Source organism: Oryza sativa, chromosome 11 (assembly GCF_034140825.1).
Source record: "Oryza sativa Japonica Group chromosome 11, ASM3414082v1".
Taxonomy (NCBI): Eukaryota; Viridiplantae; Streptophyta; class Magnoliopsida; order Poales; family Poaceae; genus Oryza; species Oryza sativa.
In genome coordinates, this window is record NC_089045.1 from 16,839,491 (window position 1) to 16,859,815 (window position 20,325).

At 45.9% G+C, this 20,325-nt stretch overlaps 1 protein-coding gene across 1 annotated transcript; it reads left to right on the top strand.

Annotated features, from left to right (window-relative positions):
- The first annotated feature begins 13,906 nt into the window (after positions 1–13,906).
- Positions 13,907–14,541, top strand: LOC4350442 (uncharacterized). The gene has a single exon (XM_015760541.3). It carries the CDS (start codon positions 14,083–14,085, stop codon positions 14,401–14,403), a length of 321 nt encoding a protein of 106 aa, XP_015616027.1. The 5' UTR covers positions 13,907–14,082; the 3' UTR covers positions 14,404–14,541.
- Positions 14,542–20,325: the final 5,784 nt, after the last annotated feature.

Consider the following 20,325-nt stretch of genomic DNA (forward strand, 5'->3'; position numbering starts at 1 on the left):
GACAAACAAAGCACACAAGCAAAACACACTATAAGACTACTGAAACAGAGAACAAAACCATTTTTAATGGATTCTAGGGATTTTTATGAATTTACTGAGACTTGAATGGAGCTCGAATGAATTAAATAAGAATTTTAGAAGATAATCTGTGTTTTTTCTAATAAAGAAAAAGTCCTTAATCAATTTGTTGCGCAATATTGCCCAGGGCTGATGTCAGCGAAGGGGGGGGGGAGGGAGGAGCACCGACAGGCAGGGCCCATAGGTCAGTGGCTCAAAGGGGGTGGTCCACCGTGGACCGGGTCCACGGGGCCGGGGTGGTGGTGTACCACGTGGCGCTGACGTGGCACCACGTGGCTGGCCACGCGGGCCATGGGATGGACGGCCACGATCGGCCGAGTGCCGAGCGGGCAGCTGGGGACGGGCGGCGCCAAGGCCGGCCCAGGCATGGCTCACGGCGGCGGCCGGTGCCCGGCGACCGGCCAGCGGCAGTGGCCGGCGACGGGGGCGACAGCGCAGATGGCGGTGCAGCGCGACGACGCGTATGCGGGGAGCGGAGGCGCGCGCGGAAGAGGAGGCGACGACGGCACCTTAGTAGAGAGCATAAAGGGGGTTAGGAGTAGGGAAGGCGACCACGGCGCACGCCATTGACGGCCGGAGGCGGAGGGGATGGGGAAGCTCACCGGCTTTCGGGGAGAAGGGGGCTCCGGCAGCGATTGACGACAACCGGGCGGTGACCGAGGTGCGGGCGGGCTTGGTGAGCGCGACGGCGGCGATTGCGCAGCGCGGCGGTGGCTCTAGCGGCGGCGGTGCGCGGCCGGAGATGGGCGGCGGCGGTGGAGCTCGGTGAGCGCGGTGCGGTGGCGGTAGGAAGCACGAGAAAGGGCGGCGAGAGTGGGAAACGAGAGAGGGGGCCCGGGGGAGGGTTTTTATGGGCGGGGGAGGGGCGGACGTGGCCGGGGAGGTGGCCGATTTGGCCGGCGATGTGGGGGAGTGGAGAGAGAGAGAGGGGATGTGATTCAAATCGAATCCCGCCCATTTGCGGGCGTGCGCGCAAGCGGGAAAAGCGGAGGAGCGGCGGACGACGATGTGGGCGCGGCGCGTGGACGCGGAGTGGGCGCGGGAGACACAGACGGCGACGTGGGAGCGGCGGTTGCCGGCCGGGCGCAGGCGGCCAGAGGAAGAAGACGGGGCCGACAGTTGGGCCCCACCTATCGGTGACCCGGAGGGAGGAGAGGGGCAATGGGCCGGCCCGGCAAGGTGGGAGAGAGCGCGCGGGAGGAAGGAAGGTTGGGCCGATGGCCCAACAAAGGAAAAAGGGAGGAAAAGAAAAGAGAAAAAGGAAAAGGATTTTCCTGGGATTAAATATTGCGGTTAATGAATTTTAATTGGTTAAAATTACTTATAGGGCTCTGAAAATTCCACTAAAAATCCTGTTAATGTATTGCAGCATGGGGAACTCAAGAAAAATTCTACCACGCCGACTCCAATTATGAATTGCATTTATTAATTAGGGATTTAACTCTAGGTTAATTAGAACAACTTCTTCGGACGATTTATTTAACCCAATTTTTAAAGAAAGAAGAAGGGGAAAACTTCAGGGCGTGACAAACCTACCCCCCTTAAACGGAATCTTAACCCCGAGATTCGGAAGAGCTGGCGAAAAGGTGCGGATGGGCGGCATTCAACTCATCTTCTCTTTTCCAAGTGGCCTCTTCCTCTGAGTGGTGGCTCCACTGAACTTTGCAGAATCTGATTGCCTTGTTCCTGGACCTTCTCTCACTAGTTTCGAGGATACGAGTCGGCTTCTCCACATACGTCAAGTCTTCTTGGATTTCGATGTGATCCGGACTTGCCTGTTCCTCAGGAACTCTCAAACATTTCTTCAACTGAGAGACGTAGAACACATTATGGATGCCAAGCATGCTGGAGGGAAGCTCAAGCTAGTAAGCGACTTCACCTCTACGTTCCAAGATCCAGTATGGTCCCACAAAGCGTGGTGCCAACTTTCCTTTGGTTTGGAAGCGATGTACTCCCCTGAGTGGAGTGACGTGAAGGTACACATAGTCCCCTGCTTCGAAAGCGAGCTCCCTTCGACGATTGTCTGCATCGCTTTTCTATCGAGATTGCGCGATTCTCAATCTTTCCCTGACAGTTCTGACTTTCTCTTTTGCCTCATTTAAAACTTCTGTCCGAAATAACTGGCGTTCCCCTGTCTGATCCTAGAAGAGCGGAGTACGATACCTCCGTCCATACAGTGCTTCAAACGGTGCCATTTGCAGACTAGCCTGGTAACTGTTGTTGTAAAAGAACTCAGCATACGGCAAGCTTTTGTCCCATGCTCCACCAAAATCAAGTGCACAGGCTCTCAACATATCCTCCAATATTTAATTAACTCGCTCAGTCTGGCCATCAGTCTGCGGATGGTAGGCTGTGCTGAAGTTCAAACGGGTTCCCAATTCCTCTTGCAATTTCTGCCAGAACTTTGAAGTGAATTGACTTTCTCGATCAGACACGATCTTCTTAGGTACACCATGTAGACACATGACTCTTGCCAAGTAAAGTTCTGCTAACTTCTTCCCTGAGTAGGTAGTATGCACCGGAATGAAGTGAGCCACTTTGGTGAGCCGATCAACGACTACCCAAATAGAATCGTGCCCTGATGATGTCCTAGGCAAACCCGTAATGAAATCCATTCCGATTTCTTCCCATTTCCATTCTGGAATCTGAAGGGGCTGTAGCAAACCTGCTGGCCTTTGGTGCTCTGCTTTTACTCGCTGGCAAACGTCACAGAGTGCGACAAATTCAGCTATTTCCCTTCTCATGCTGACCCACCAGAACTTTTTTTTGAGGTCTTGGTACATTTTGGTACTGCCAGGATGAATGGAATACTGAGTTTGATGAGCTTCTGTCAGTATCAGGTCTTTTAACTCCTTGTTTTCAGGTACACATAATCTTTCTCCCATCTAGATTGTTCCTTGTTCGTCCTCAACAAAACCTCGGGCCTTTCCAACCCTCATGTTCTTTTTGAGTTCTGCTATCTCAGGATCGCTTGCCTGAGCTATGCGAACCTGCTCCACCAGTGTGGGTTGTGTCTCTAGGGCAGCCACGATTCCGTGCTCAACTATACTAAGGTTCAGGTGTTCCAAATCACGTTGAACCTCACAACATAATTTCTCTACCCATGCAACATTGCAGTAGCTCTTCTTGCTCAAGGCATCTGCAACCACATTAGCCTTGCCGGGATGGTAGTGTATTCCATATGATAATCTTTTATTAGCTCCAACCATCTTCGTTGTCGGAGATTCAAATCAGGTTGAGTGAAGATGTACTTTAGACTTTTGTGATCTATATATGCCTCACAACGGTTACCGATGAGATAGTGCCGCCAGATCTTTAAAGCATGAACAACTGTGGCCAATTCCAGATTGTGGGTCGGGTAGTTGCCTTCATGAGGACACAACTGCCGTGAAGCATAAGTAACCACTCTGCTATCTTGCATCAACACACATCCTAGCCCCTGGCGAGATGCATCACAATAAACCTGGAAATCTTTCGTCTGATCAGGCAGAATTAACACTGGTGCAGACACCAATCGTCATTTGAGTTCTTCAAAACTCCTATTGCATTCAGCAGACCAAATAAACTTTTCTTCCTTCTTCAATAGCTGGGTCATTGGCTTGGCAATTTTAGAGAAGTTCTCAATAAACCGGCGGTAATAGCCCGCAAGTCCCAGAAAACTCCGAATCTGAGTGACTGTCCTTGGTGGGGTCCACTTGGTAACTGACTCCACATTTGCTGGATCCACAGCTACTCCTCGAGCATTCACGACGTGACCGAGAAACTGAACTTCTTTAAGCCAGAAGTCACACTTGCTGAAATTGGCATATAGTTGGTGCTCTTTTAACTTTTCAAGTACCAACCGAAGATGCTGCTCATGTTCTTCCTCGGACTTGGAGTAGATAAGTATGTCATCGATGAAAACCACGACGAACTTGTCCAGAAATTCCATAAACACCTTGTTCATCAAATTCATGAAGAAAGCAGGTGCATTAGTGAGTCCGAAAGACATAACTGTGCATTCAAACAACCCATAACGAATGATGAATGCTGTCTTTGGAATATCCTCCTTGCGGATCCTCAACTGGTGATAGCCTGATCGCAGGTAGCCTGATCTTAGAGAACACAGTAGCTCCTTTCAACTGATCAAACAGATCATAAATTCTTGGCAACGGATATTTGTTCTTGATAGTAACTTCATTGAGTGTGCGATAGTCAACGCACATCCTCTTGGTTTTGTCTTTCTTCTCCACAAAGATAACCGGAGCACCCCAAGGCGACGTGCTCGGGAGGATGTATCCCTTTTGTAACTGTTCATCAACTTGCTTCTTGACTTCCGCCAACTCGTTGGCTCCCATTCTATAAGGCTTCTTGCGGATCGGTGCAGTTCCGGGTGCTAAATCGATCCGGAACTCGATATCCCTTTTTGGTGGCATTGATGTTAGATCCTCCGGGAAAACCTCTGGATAATCTCTAGCTATGGGAATATCCTCCAACTTCTTAGTGGTTTTCTCCACTGCTACCTCTTGTTCTTCACCAGTGGCCTGGTTCAGACTGATCCCTGGCTTCTGCGGTATTGGAGACTAGAAGGTTACCACTTCTCCTTTCGCACTGGTCAACTTGATGGTGCGGCTAGCGCAATCAATCACTCCTCTGTGCCTTGTTAGCCAATCCATTCCAAGAATAACATCTAGATCCTTGGATTCGAGAAGAATGAGGTTGGCTGGAAAAATCAACCCTTGAATTTCAACTGTCACGGATGGATAGTAGTGAGTTGTGGTCATGCCACCTCCAGGAGTATGAACTCGCATTGGTATCTTAAGCTTCACTAAAGATAACCCATGTGCACTAGCAAAACACTTGGAAATGAAGGAATGAGTTGCAAACAATATTACTGCCGGTGTCGAGTTCACGGGAAATGTGCCCAATATAACCTCTGGTGCTGACTACGCCTCCTCTGTAGACACATGATTGACACGGGCCTGAACAAACTTGAGTCCAGCACGTCTTGGCTTCGGGCACTTACCAACCATGTGTCCGGGCTCGTGACAATTGAAGTAGAGTTCGGGTATTTCTCCAAACTTCTTGGGCTGTTCTGGCTGAGCTGGCAGAGCTGACTGAACTGACTGAGCTGGAATCATTAGTGGACTTGGAGTAGGGTTGAGGCTGTGCTGCTCACTATTTCTGTGACTGCCATTGTTGTTGATGCTGTTGAAATTGTCCGGGTGGTAGGGACAATGTTGCCGGATAATCATGGTGGAAGGTCCACCCTGATATCCCGTCATGAAGCGAGGCTTCTGACTGTTCCCCTAGAGAGTTCTGAAATGAGATGCCTTTCTTTTTCGGTTCATTTTGTTGCACTGCTCTTCCTGACTGATAGCCTTGTCCACAAGCTTCTCAAAATCCTCATAGTCTCTAGAGATCAACTGGTTGGTCAATTCATCATCAAGGCCAGACAGAAATTTCTCCTGCCTCTCGGCATCGGTACGCACGTCCTCAGGGGCGTATCGCGCGAGGCGGTTGAACTCGTGCAGGTACTCTGTAACTGTTCTGGTTCCTTGTTGCAGGGAACGAAACTCTCTTTTCTTTTGTGCCACAATTCCCTCGGGAACCTGTGCCTTATTGAAACTCTGACAAAACTCTGACCAGGTAACCTCTGTCCCAGCTGGACGGGTCACCATGTAGTTGTTCCACCAAACAGAAGCGGGACCTTGCAGCTGGTGTGTAGCAAAAGCAACCTTCTCAATGGCGTGAAGCCAGTCGTTGGCCTCGATTGGGTTGGTAGTGCTTGAGAAAGTGGGCGGCTTGACACGAAGAAACTCCAACAGTTTGGACTGGGGAGGTGGAAGACCAAACTGCAGGTTCTGCTGCTGCTGCTGTGCTTGCTGCTGCACCTGTTGTAACACCTGATGGTACTGTTGCTGTATCTATTGCATCATCATTGTCATCATCTGAGTCTGATTATCCAACACCTGAGCGATCGTTGGGTTCTCATGCGGTGGAGATGAACTGCTGTTAGATACATCACTGGCACGTGCTCCACCGATCTGCTCTTCGCTGCCACTGACGTTGTTGGATTCACGGGAACCATTCCTTGTCTTCACCATCTAGAGGGGGATATGTAGAAATATGAGAAAAATGAAGGAAAACAGGGGGCTTAGAAACTAATCTTTCTTATAAATTTAGGTGCAATTATCTTAATCTTGATTAAAACACCGAAAAAGAGGCACGCAACTCCTAATTAAAGCAGCCATACCACTGACACATGATATCGACCGCCGACTAACCCACAACCAACAAACCTAAGCACGGAAAGTAGCAAGCAAACAAAAATAAGAAGACGATAAAGCTAAGGGCGGCGACTCTGAAGCTCGGAGCGACGCTTGCGATCGAAGAACAGGTCTGACATCTAAAATAGACAAGGGATAGGAATCAACACATGCTCAAATCCAAATAAACAAAGCAACAAATGACTCAAACAAATAACTGAGCATGGCGATTTTTATGCATAGAACATTTTTCATGAACCCAGATAAAGATACTAATGCATCTGACTAAACAATAAATTAATGCATAAAATAGATGCATAGTTATAATGATATGCATAAAATCTCCCCATCGAACCTAGACACGACTTAGTGCATATCACCCAATAATTCCCGACCGACTGTCGAATAAATTCCGAATAAACTTTCCCTAGTCGAGAAATCCAATTAAATGAGCGACCAAGATTTTTCCCACAAATCAAAAGAACATACCCCAAAATTTTCCCGAAACAAATCCAAGTGCAAAGAGCATATGCAGATGAAAAGGTTTCAGAGGGCTTTTAGGTTTTCCAGTTGGCTTGTCCTACGGTCAAGGTCGGCTCTGATACCAACTTGTCACGCCTAGAAATTCACGAACCAGAATTTCTAAGCTGAATATGCATTAAACCCTTGTCCAGGACCAACCAGGGTACACAAACGACAATTATTGACATACAGATCCACGTCTTACAAAAATATAAAAGATTACAAATGCAGCGGAAAAGATAAAAGCGAGCTAAGCTTGAAGACTTGACTCCTGCAGCGAGCGATTCCATTCCACAGGCATCCTTGACGGCAGCGACGAAACCAACTTCTTCGAGACATCTCCAACTGAGAAGAACTTCAACTCTGGTGTGGGGGAAAAGAGAGCAAGACTAAGTACTACTCACTGTACTCAGCAAGTCATACCGGAAGAGGAGGTATGATGTAGGATATAACCAAAGGAGGCTAAGGGTTCATTTGCAATAAAGCATACATTTAAAAACAGTAGTTGAAAGTAGTAAAACAATTGTAGTAATTAGTCAATATTAACCAATCACTGTCCAACGCTACACCATGTTGCAACGGGCCCAACCAACCACCTGAACTACAACAGTTCATTAAGCTAAACTAGGGGTGAGACTAATCACGGTGAATCTGGTTGATCGCCCATAACTGCGGGCACGTCTATTCGAATAGTTTTACTCTGGCCAGAGGTGTACAACTCTACCCACAAGACACGATTCCACACATGTCGCCATGCCCCGAAGTATCACCATGATACTGCAAAGGGGGAAATTGTGACAAGACCCTCCGCATAACCCTCCCATAACCATCCACACCATGCTAAGGTTTCACCCCCACCCCTAAAAAGGCAGTGGGCGGTCCCCTCTTGCGCCGCGATGAATCTGGCAGCTGGACAACCGGACACCCCGGCCGACCCAACTCTATCACGCCCACCCTCGCCACCGGTGCCTAGGAAAGGGTCGAGCTATACTTCAGATCAAGCAGTTACCCACTCCCGCTTGTGGTAAGCACGGTAAGTCTCCCAGGGTTTCCCGTGAACTGGTCCTTAATTGCCATGGGTGCGACCAGTGAAACCATGCATCTACAGCCCACCATTCAGTGTATTTTAATTAACTAACACCATTGCGGTAGCACCAATCTAAAGCTATGCTAATAGACAAAGTCTATATAATAATGTGATCCCCGTTTGTGTACTAGTTGAACTAGGCATGGCTAAGCATTTCCTAAACCAACATCTAGTCATTTTGATACCCAAGTTATCAATGGCATAAGGTAAACAATATATGGCTGAGTAATAGGACCCATCCCACATGACATTGTAAAAGAATGCAACATTTAATAGAAATGCGGCATATTTGTAAATTGGGTATAATATGATCAATTGTAATGCATGACTTGCCTTGCTCTCGCACTGATGAGACTTCAGCAACGTCTTCGAGGAACCGCGGATCGACGAAACGGCCGAGATCTATGCGACAAACAAAGCACACAAGCAAAACACACTATAAGACTACTGAAACAGAGAACAAAACTATTTTTAATGGATTCTTGGGATTTTTATGAATTTACTGAGACTTGAATGGACCTAAACGGAGCTCGGATGAATTAGATATGAATTTTAGAATATAATATGTGTTTTTACTAATAAAGAAAAAGTCCTTAATCAATTTGTTGCGTAATATTGCCCAGGGCTGACGTCAGCGAAGGGGGGGGGGGAGGGAGGAGCGCCGACAGGCAGGGCCCACGGGTCAGCGGCTCAAAGGGGGTGGTCCACCGTGGACCGGGTCCACGGGGCCGGGGTGGTGGTGTACCACGTGGCGCTGACGTGGCACCACGTGGCTGGCCATGCGGGCCATGGGATGGACGGCCACGATCGGCCGAGGGCCGAGCGGCAGGCTGGGGACGGGCGGCGCCAAGGCCGGCCCGGGCATGCCACACGGCGGCGGCCGGTGACCGGCGATCGGCCAGCGGCAGCGGTCGATGATGGGGGTGATGGTGCAGATGGCGGCGCAGCGCAGTGACGCGCATGCGGGGAGCGGAGGCGCGCGCGGAAGAGGAGAGGAAGGGGAGGAAAAGGGGGTCTTCACCGGTGAGCTCAGCGGCCGACGCGAAGGATGAAAGCGGCGGCGACGACCGGCAATGCGGAGGCGCGGACGGGCGACGACGGCACCTTAGTAGAGAGCATAAAGGGGGTTAGGAGTAGGGAAGGCGACCACGGCGCACGCCATTGACGGCCGGAGGCGGAGGGGATGGGGAAGCTCACCGGCTTTCGGGGAGAAGGGGGCTCCGGCAGCGATTGACGACAACCAGGCGGCGACCGAGGTGCGGGCGGGCTTGGTGAGCGCGACGGCGGCGATTGCGCAGCGCGGCGGTGGCTCTAGCGGCGGCGGTGCGCGGCCGGAGATGGGCGGCGGCGGTGGAGCTCGGTGAGCGCGGTGCGGTGGCGGTAGGAAGCACTAGAAAGGGCGGCGAGAGTGGGAAACGAGAGAGGGGGCCCGGGGGAGGGTTTTTATGGGCGGGGGAGGGGCGGACGTGGCCGGGGAGGTGGCCGATTTGGCCGGCTATGTGGGGGAGTGGAGAGAGAGAGGGGATGTGATTCAAATCGAATCCCGCCCATTTGCGGGCGTGCGCGCAAGCGGGAAAAGCGGAGGAGCGGCGGACGACGATGTGGGCGCGGCGCGTGGACGCGGAGTGGGCGCGGGAGACGCAGACGGCGACGTGGGAGCGGCGGTTGCCCACCGGGCGCAGGCGGCTAGAGGAAGAAGACGGGGCCGATAGTTGGGCCCCACCTGTCGATGACCCGGAGGGAGGAGAGGAGGGGCAATGGGCCGGCCCGACAAGGAGGGAGAGAGGGCGCGGGAGGAAGGAAGGTTAGGCCGACGGCCCAACATTATCACGCCGTACATGGAGCCGGGGGCTTCCAATGCGACGCCTTCAACAAGGTCATGGCATCAAAGGATGCAGCTGTCACCATTCTAGACACCCGAAACCAACTTTTCACCTGGATCCCAATCTGAGTCCATCGTGACATCGCCTCTAGGGAGAGTGTGGAGCCCACAATCATCACCAATTTCGGCATCAAGCAGACCAAGCTCCCACGCGCTGGTACTGTCACCAAACCATCCATGGTCATAGTGCCCTACTCGCCTCGAGCTGTGGATCTAGCAACGAAAGGGGCACGATCGATGCTAGGTGCTAGGGGCGACACAATGACGAGTATGGCAAGAACACTCACAACGGGCTAGGTAATCCCGACGGCAACATACATCTTGCTGCGTCATGTGAAAGGATATGAGGAATTAATTTTTGTTTTCATCAATTCAATCAATAAGGATGGTGATGGTGAGATTTTGATTTTTACGGAGCAATTATGGGACATCACTACATGCTTGCGTAAATTCTTAAAGCCATCTAATAATGCCATAATCCAACTATCTTGAGTTCACTATAATACATCTTGTTTGGTGATTGAATGGCTTTAGCAGTTGTCATTTGTGTTTGAAGAAAATCGGTTTGATAGAATTTGAGCTCCCATTGTTCAACTCATGGAAGCAAAATTTCTCAAATACTTCACTGCTATTCCACATATTTAATTCTCTTGCTTTCATACTTGATCCTCACAAAAAGCTGGAAATTGTAGAGATTGCTAACAAATCAATGGGTGATGCAGTGGATCTTGATTTTTCTAAAGATTTTTTTGACACTTTCAACAGATAGGGTTTTTCGTCTATATCAAATGAAGTTAGGAGTTGTTCGCTGGGTGCCTGAGTAGATCAAGCACCTTCAATTTGTGCCTGAGTAGAACAACTCTCCTCTCTAGGCACCAGGTCAAACTTGAACCTATATACAGAACTTACCCACTACCTCAGCACCAATCAGGCAATCACACAAAACATGATCAAACGTTTAATGGCGGATGTCGATCTCCTTGGGTGGTGAAAAGAAAAACAACACACTATTCTTATCTTAGCTCACTTCACAAGTCTATTGGTTATGGCGTGTTCTATACCTTCATAGTAAGCATTTAACGGGATCGGAAGAATTATTGAAGAATGTAGGTCATGCCTTGCATTGGAGATAGTTGTGTAAATTGTTTTGCCCTTTAAGACTGGATGGCAGCAGATTGTTGAAGCAATGGCAGTGTTTGATGGATTTTGGCATCAATAATGATGACGAATGTGCCAATTAAAATGATAATGTATGTGATAAATTATAATCTATGTGATAGTGTAAGTCAGCTGTTGTACTTTTTTTTTTCTTACGGTGAAAGCTGTATTCTAGGGCATAAGTTTTTTTTTAATGAGACAATAACTTTGTATCCCTATTATTAATAAATTGCTTTCTCAAAAACTTTGTCTCAAGAATATGCAGTGGATGCCTCAAAAAAATTAGAGGGCAATAATTTATTTTCCTGCCTAATGATTAGATGCCGTAATCAAATCCAACACACAGTGATATCAGCACTTCGGCACGGGAAAAAGAAACTGATACTATCAATTTTCATTCTTGCTTCACCATGGAGGCATAGGCTGAAAGAGGCAGTGTGCGAGCAGGCAAGCAGCGAGCTCGTTGCCTCACGATAGCGGCCGCGCGGCGACACGCCTTCTCCACCGGGCCGCCCGGCGCAAATCCAAACACCGCTCCCGGTTCGCTCTGGTGTTGGTGGTTGGTGGATTGTGGTTTGAGTTTGGGAATGGCTAACTTGTCAACGAATCCAATTTTCGTGATTCAACCGAAAAACCATATATAACTGGTCTATCAACTATTAAAACCGGTGCAGACTAGGTCCCTCGACGATTTATATAGCGGTTTTAGCTGACGTGGTGCTTACGTGGCAATTCGATTTGGAAAAATAATAATACCCGTGGGACCTACTTGTTAGTTTCACACACCAAATAATAAAAAATGGTGGGGCCTACATGGGCCCCACATGCCATCCTCAATCCCCTGCGGCTGCTGCTGCTCTTCTTCCTCTGTTCTTCGCGGCGCGGCTCCTGATGGAGTGGGATGGGGGGAGTGGCGTGAATGCCGCCGCGGCGACGCTATGGCGGTAGACTTGTGGGAGGAAACCTTCTAGCTAGCAGCGGAGGCAGAGGCGAGCGGCACCTCTCCCTTCCATCGGAATAAGATGCTGGAGTTTGAGACCGACGCCGACGCGGCGCGGCGCCCATGGGAGCGGAGGGAGGCGGGAGCTCCGGAGACGGGGGTCGTACGGAGGGGCGCGGAGCGGGGTGCGCATGGAGAAGGGGGAGCCCCGCTGGGGGTGGGGGGGGAGGGGAGCCTGCTGCAGGGTTGCCATGGATGGAGGTGGGGAGGGAGACGAGTGGATTCGCCATGTCTCGACCGCTCTGCCCACATCCCCTGGTGCCGCGACCTTCCGCATGTCCCGCCCCAGCGTCGACTACCTCTGCGCTGAGCTCGCCGTGTGCATCTAACACCTTGTCATGGGGGAGCCACTCCGCAACAGGACGTGGTGCTTCCCGGCAAGCCATGGAGCTCGGGGAGGGACGAAGGATGCCAGGAGGAAGAGGGGTGAAGGGCGGCGAGCGGATCCACAGCCTCCGCTCGAGGTCGTCGTCGCCTAGCTCCTTCCTGCTAGTCATCACCCTTCTCCCCGATGGCCGCCGTCTACCGCCCTTCTTCCCTCCAGCCGCTGGCCGCCGTTCTTCTCTCTCTTCGCGCGCGCTCGCTGGCCATCCACTTCCGCCGGGAGGCCTCTCCGCCACCCTCGTTGGCCTCCCCTCGTCCTCCCTCTCCACTATCTCATCTCCAACTCGTCATCTCCCGGTGGGGCGGCGGCGTGTGGTGCTAGTAGTCGTCGTCGTCGGGCAAGGAGGGAGAGGGGGCCTTCTTGCCACCGGCCTGCTCCGACCACCACCCAACCTGCTATGCTTGCCGAGGAAGGGAGAAAGAGAGAAGAAGGGAGAAACAGAGAGGATAGAGATGACATGTGGGGCTACATGGGCCCTACCTTTTTTTTCATTATTTTGTGTGAAACTGACATGTGGGCCCCATAGGGTTCATTATTATATTTGGATCAAATTGCCACGTAAGCGCCACGCAAGTGCCACGTCGGACGAAGACCTAGTCAAACAATATACGTAGGCGCCATATTGGTCAAAACCGGGGTCAAATACTGCCGAGGGATCTCGATTGCACGGTTTTAAAAGTTGGAGGACGTGCTGTACCCGGTTTTCCTGTCTAGGGACGAAATTAACTGAGCGACAAATTAAGGGACCTAGAGTGAACTTATTATATTCCCGGCCGGCATCAAGTGGACCGGCACATGGGCCGTGCTTGGGCTGGCCCAGCCCATCGGATTATTAGGCCGTGCTCGGCCGGCGTCTCTGAGGAAGGCGGCAAGTCGGCAGTCGGCGCGACAAGCTCGGCACAGCGTGTGCATCCACAAGTCGGAATTCCAATGTGCATCTGAGGCTAGGAAAACATAAGGCACTACTGCTACTGTGCTACTGTCCTACCGTGCTGTACCTTGCGTAGTTGCGTGGGAGCAAGACGTATCCCCAAAAAACAGGATGGTATACAAAACAACCCTAAGATGAATCCAAAATCTGAAACTAAATATATATTTCGAAACGACTGTATACTCCCCAAATTCCGTCATGGCGATGGCACTGTTCTGCTTAGGGATTAACTAACGATCATCAAGTGCACCTAACAGCCGTACGTACATAGCTGCCAATTAATTAATCCTTCGTCCTCACCATCCAAAATGTTTTAATTAACTCCTGCACGCGTACGTACGTACCCTGTGCCGGATGGCACAGTACGATCGAACCCCATACCATACGCTTCCAAAGAGAAAGCAGTCGCTTCTTGCTAATCAAATCCATCATGAGAGACACGCTCCGCTGGACTCTCTCGTCCTCTAGCTTCACATGCGATGTTAGGCGTCCTGTCGCTGCCTCAGTTGCTTGATCCTACTCTTTCTCCATAAAAAAATAAACTAATTCTGAGTTTCAACCTAGACACATATATATATCCAGATTTAAACTAAAAATTAGTTTTTTTTTTTGACGAAGAGAGTAGCTCTCGCTCTTCTCTCTCCCTGCCCTCAACCACCACCACCTCCTCGATCCAGTACCCTCCAATCCAGTCCCACCTCCTCTTAAATACATAGCTAAACAGCACAAAAACCACCCCATTTTTATTCGTCTCAGCTAGCTAGCAGCTAGCCCAAGTACTGACATACAGTATGAAGCTGATGCTCCTCTTCGCCGCCACCGTCGTCGCCGCGGCGTTGGTGCTGGTGGCGGCGGTGGATGTCGGCAGCAGCGGCGCCTTGTTGCCGATGCACGTGCTGCGCGGCCGGGTGGCTGACGTCGAGGACGTGGTGGCGAGCGTGGTGGAGGAGGAGGAGGCAGCGTACCCGCGGAGGAGGATCCTCTACGACAGCCGGTACGCCAGCTACAACGGGCTCACGGAGAGCAAGGCGGCGTGCTACGGCTCCTGCCCCGGCAGGGGCCAGCCGTACAGCGGACGCAGCTGCCTCAACATCTACCAGTGCAAGGGCTAAAAGCTTGGAGAAATTAAAGCTGCTGGTGATATGATCGATCGATCGATCCTCTGCAATAATTCTGCGTCTGTACTGCAGGGGAAGATATGTTCAAACTAACTGTGTTGAAATGATACTGGTGAATTTGTATGCTGTTGATGACTTTGTGTTAGTCGATCACTTCATATATGTAATATGTAGTTAAGTGTTGTATCCGATTCACGTACGCTCGTAGTTAATAGCTAGTTTGAGCGTTAGATACAATTAATATCCGGCCTATACGATTCATTGTTGTTCGATGAATTACTGGGACGAAGAAACTGATTAATCGATGAATAAAACAAAGGTTTGCATCTGCATAGAAGTTACACGGTGGATGATCCTCAAAAGCAATGTATCCTGACATAGGGTTAAAACTGGTACGAATAGTTTCCGTCCATCCGGACCATTTTTCGGATTTGGATAGGTTCGGTTGGAACTATCTGGAAATTACTAGATTTGGAAACGAATTCAGATTTTTATTCTCGGAAACAAAAATAAATACAGTAAGGGTACTATCCGTCGTAATCGGAAAACGGTCGGAAACTATCTGGGAATTTTATTCGGATATCTGCAGACATGGATCAAATTTTAGAAAAACCACGTATGTATACTTAAACTTTTTCATAGGAGTCAGATGATTAACTTCATATCAAAATTGTAGAGCTGCTTGATGAGATCTACAGCTTTCTTGCTGACTAAATAAAAGATCATTTAAGGGTCTAAATATTCATTGTCAAATACCAAATTTATTTTTAAAAATCTTAGATCTACAATTCAAACGGCATGTGATGGAGATGTGTTCCATATCAAAGTTGTAGAGCTCAATGAGATCTACCACTTTGTAGTTTATAAAATTTGTATTTGAAAATGTTTAAAGTATAAAACAGACACTACACGTTTTGAAGATGTGAAATAAAATAAAGAACATATCCATTTTATACATCAAGAACTTATGATAAGTGATATGGTAAGTAAGCTATATATACAGTAAAAAGTCTTGGGAATAGAAAATGAATAATCATATTTACATGTTGGTCTCTTTGCCATGAAAATCAATTTTCACATACGGTTGTAGGACCATCTACAAAATTGACGATATAAATTTTGGAGAAACTCAATTTGAGGGGATTTTAATATACTGGCAAATATTCGTTACTTATTCGTTCTGTTTCGTATTCGCTCCGTATTTGAATTCGATAATATTCGATTTCATTTACGTTTCCGGTTTTCGATTTTGATTCTGATTCCAAAAAAAATGAAAACGAATATGATAAAGCTAGTTTACGTCCGTTTCCGATCCGTTTTCATCCCTACCCTGACATGTCACAACGGCAACTGTGTTCTCCCTCTATCTCGGTTCTGCTTCAATGTCATCGACAAAATTCCCCTCGAACCTTCTGCATGCAGTTCTGCAAAAAATAACTAAATATATAATTTTTAGATAGAACTAGAAATATGTAAATAAATGATGGACAGGTCTTCGTGCCTATAAACATATTTAGCCAAAAAAAGAAAAAACGATATGTCTGATACAGAGAATATGAGAACTAAACAATAGTATCTTTATATTTTTTTTCTTGTGGACACACAAATGGCCCCCATACCTATATATTCGAAGGACCTTGGAAAGAAAGTATATTGGAAGCACGGTGCGAACACAAAAAAGAAAAGAAACACAGTGTGAACAATTTCCGACAATTGTTGTCCCCATACACAATCAGAGCGCGCCTATTAAGTATAACTAGGAAGGTAGCCCGCGCGAATGCGCGGGCATGCGCCTTACGCTAAGTTTGAGACACGTACTTATAGTAGCGAAATATTAACCGGAGAACACATGCCACGATTTCTTCGTTGTTTTCATCGGCATTAGTTGTTTTTATAATTTTCTAACCTATTAGCTTTATATTATATCATATTTAAGTGATATCTATAAGCAATTATTTATAATCTTCTTCATCATTTGAAAATATATGGTAGACTAATTTTCTTTAGAAAACATGTCAACGAAAATAAAAGTAAGTGTAAAGTAAAAGTAAGGTTTTTTAATGCACATTTATTGTCATGGTTTATTAGAGAATAAATTGGATGGGACATGAATCTCCACTAAATTTTATATAGCCTAATATGATTGATGTAGTTTGATAGGCGATCCATCTATGAATATTTCATGTAGAGTGGGTAAGAGGTTCTATGCAACCTAACCTGAATACAATAATGATAAAATATAATTGCACAATAATATTTTAAAAATGTGATGTACCATAAATACACACTTGTTTTTCTTAGAAATAATGGTTCCCCAGGTTTAAAAGGCATAGGAGTATTCCAGAAATATAGCTTAAAAATTATGGTGTTTTAATATCCAACATTATTGCGAAGTGGACGTAGCTCAACTGGTTAGGTTACTTGTGGTAGAACTTACCCACTCGGGTTCAAGTCCTAGACTGATAAATTCTTTCAGTGGTAGATGACATACCCATTGACAGTGGGGCGCTCGTGGTGGCATTGTCAATCTCAAAATATGTGGGTCCAGTAAGGGATGTGCGTGTGTGCCCTCATAGGTGTGAGTGTGCGTGTTGTGAGCGCCTGCGTTTGTAATTTGTTTCTCAAAAAAATATCCAACATTATTGATTGTTTCTCTTTTATTTTAATAGATAAAAGATAGGGAGGAGACGAGCAATGTTGTGTGCGTGTGAGGGCGAGGAGGAGGCGGAGGATATTTTATTTTTCTAATATTTCTAAATGATTTAAGTGAAAGCCGATGATATGGTGTTTCATTTTTCTAAGAATTTTATAAGGTTATTTCTGTTTTTTATACGACGTGACATATGGTGACTTAAGACTTTTTTAAAAAATATATTTAATAGTTAAAAATAATGGATACGTCAATTTATTTGGGTTTTCTTAGAATTTTAGGGCATGATATATGGTGTTTTATGAGCGCTCTGGAAGGCGTTTAATTGATTTTTGTTATGTACAGTGATTATTTAGTATAACGTTACATATGTTCATTTAATTTTTGTTGTTATTTACTTATCAGGTAAATGAGAGGGTCTACCCTCAAATGATATATTTTAACTTTTATATAGTAAAATATAGCTAGTGTGATCTTGATTTATTATTTAGTTATAAATAATACAATAGCTATGACTATTTCTATATTATGTTAGTTAAAAAAAAGTAGTAAAGGAGATAATGGAATTGGAGAGGAGAGGATGAGAGAGTCATAGGGGAGGTTAGAGGTGTACGTAAAGCAGGAGAATGGGAGGATATTATTGTTTTTAAGATAGATTGAATAGGTCCTAGTTTTGAGTTATCTATTTTTATAAATACATTTAATCTTAGATCTTTTAGAAAATACTTTGGGTATTATATTTTTTAATTAAAGTACTTCATTTTTTTAAATTGTTCTAATTTAAGTGTATGTTATTAACCAAAAGGTTTAAAAATCTATTTGATTTTTTCTTTAAAATGTATAGATCAGTGAACAATAGCTAGTCAGAGTAATGAATTTTAAAAAAAAGAGTAATGAATTTTTTATAACATAGTTAACTTGGATCTTCCATTTTAAGTTTTATAGTAAATAAGATATTGGTGTGCACCAATAAAAAGTTAGCTATATGATTTAAATAATATAGTTGTTTAAAATTCTTTATAATAAAATATTTTTTCCATCTGACTAAGAAAGGAAAATAGGTGAGAAAAGAAATAGGTGGGGAGGTACTACGCACAATGGGTCCACCGTATATTAGTGAAAATTGACAGCGAAATGTTTTGTTTATTCTTATAATTTTTGTGATTTTTTTAATTTATTAAAATGCCATTTGACGGCGTAGGAGCATTTGTAAAAGTACTGCGTGGCAGCTTGAAAGCGTTTATAGGATGTTTAAGGGACAAAGAGTTAAATATGCTTTCATGTGATAATTTTTAAATTTAAATATAGTTCATATCAAATGTAATCATAATATTTTCACTATACACATCTAATTTAGATAAGTTTATTAGAGACGGATGGATGTTGCTTGTATGTATAAAGATTCAAATTAGAAAACAGTGCATAGTATGTATGTACCCGGAGGATTTTTTTGTACAATCCGGTGGATAGTAGTACATATTTATTGTACAAGTGAAAATATTTTTTATTTTTTTTGGGTGAACAGCACATACGTACGTTTCTCTCGTAGCAATTACGTGGGACTGTCAACTGTAGCAGTGCTAATCCTTCTTTCTTAATCGTAATTACGTTTTTTTTTCTTTTTTGCGGTGAGTAGCAAAGTACGGTAGGACATATATATGCGTACTATTCACGGGATTTTTTCTACCGGCGAGGTTAGACGGGATGTATTTTAAATAATTCTAATCTAATGGTTTGAAAATAGTAGGTTCACCGAATTAAAATCGAGGATTGGATATTTTTCTTTTTTCTCAAAATTTATATGTTTTTCTCTAATAAATATTACAGACAGCTTGGTAGTGCTTCTAGAAGTGATCTAATATATATTTTTTTCTTTATTATAGATAAGATAAATATGCAGTGTTTTAAATAGTCATTTAAGGATTGATCGTTGTTATTCCAGATAGTATGTATGCCTGTGTATGTACAATTCTCTTTGTTGTTTTTGTCAAATAACGAATAGTGTACTTTTTTTTTTTGCTTTTTTGGGATACTTACAGATGTTTATTTCCCGGGCCCTTTTTCTGTTGGGTCAAGCATACGTATATACGTGGGCTGATAAGCTGAGGGGTGGGGATAGCAGGGAGAAGGAGATGGAAAGATTTATAGAGATAAATATAATAATAATTAAAAATAGTGGGTCCACCGATTTATTTGGTGCCACATGGCATTTTAGGAGTGTTTGTAGGAGTACCACGTAGGAGCGTTTGTAGGAAGTTTAATGGACTTTTAGTATATAATAGATAGATAGATAACATGCTACATGCTTAAATTTTTTTTAAAAGTAATACAATTTTAATGGAAAATTATAAAAATATAGGTCTGACCTATACTAATAAGCTATTATCTCAGCCCATCATGGTGAAAAAAGTCTTGGCCTATAGGCTTTTCAACCCCAAGCCCAGACATTAGCACTACTGCGTCGCAGATTCTGCTTTGACTATGGTGGATGAAAGAGGGGCAGCTGGAGCGAAGCAGCCGTGGGATAGAATAAGGTGGGAAGGGAGATGGGCCGTGGGCGAGTAACGCAGGGTGAAATGGGCCACACGAGACTTATCACTTTGCTTGTCTCCGGCGTTGGTCAACAAGTATCTCCGGACGATTTTGCTAAACATCTCCCGCGTGATTTTTTTCCTGGCATTTGACGTTTTTTTTTGGCCACATGATCTTTGCGCCAAGATTTGTGCAGCAATTGCCGTGGATGAGGTCGACAGGGAGTCAAGGTGTGTTAGTCTTGTTGTGTGAATAAAATATGTGAAGTATGTAATTTTCATATGTCAAATTAAGAAATATCTCTATGTTAATTTACATGTCAAATTAAGTACTAATCGATACAACAAATTTAACATATCTTAAAAATCTAAATAAAAATTGATTTTTTTAACCATTGAAAAATTAAGACATTTGAAACTAAAATAAAAAATAAAAAAATAAAATTACGGGGCTATCTATACATCTTGTGACAGAAAATCCCACCCTATATCATTCGAATTTTGGACCATTAGATATACTTCAAGATTCGTGCAGACCCTTTTAACCTAACTCCTCTCCTCCTCCCCACCGATTTAGATCGCACGCCACCACCACCCCGTTCTCACGCGATCCCCGCCGCAACCGCCCCACCGCGCCGCCGCCCGCCTCGCCGGCTAGCCGGAAGGGGTCAACGGCGCTGGCGAGGCCCCCCCGGTGAGCCCCCTCCCCTTCCCCCTTCCCTCCCCTTCCCTCCT

Excerpts from the sequence above, each read along its gene's own strand:
- LOC4350442 (XM_015760541.3), top strand. The coding sequence starts at position 14,083 with ATGAAGCTGATGCTCCTCTTCGCCGCCACCGTCGTCGCCGCGGCGTTG.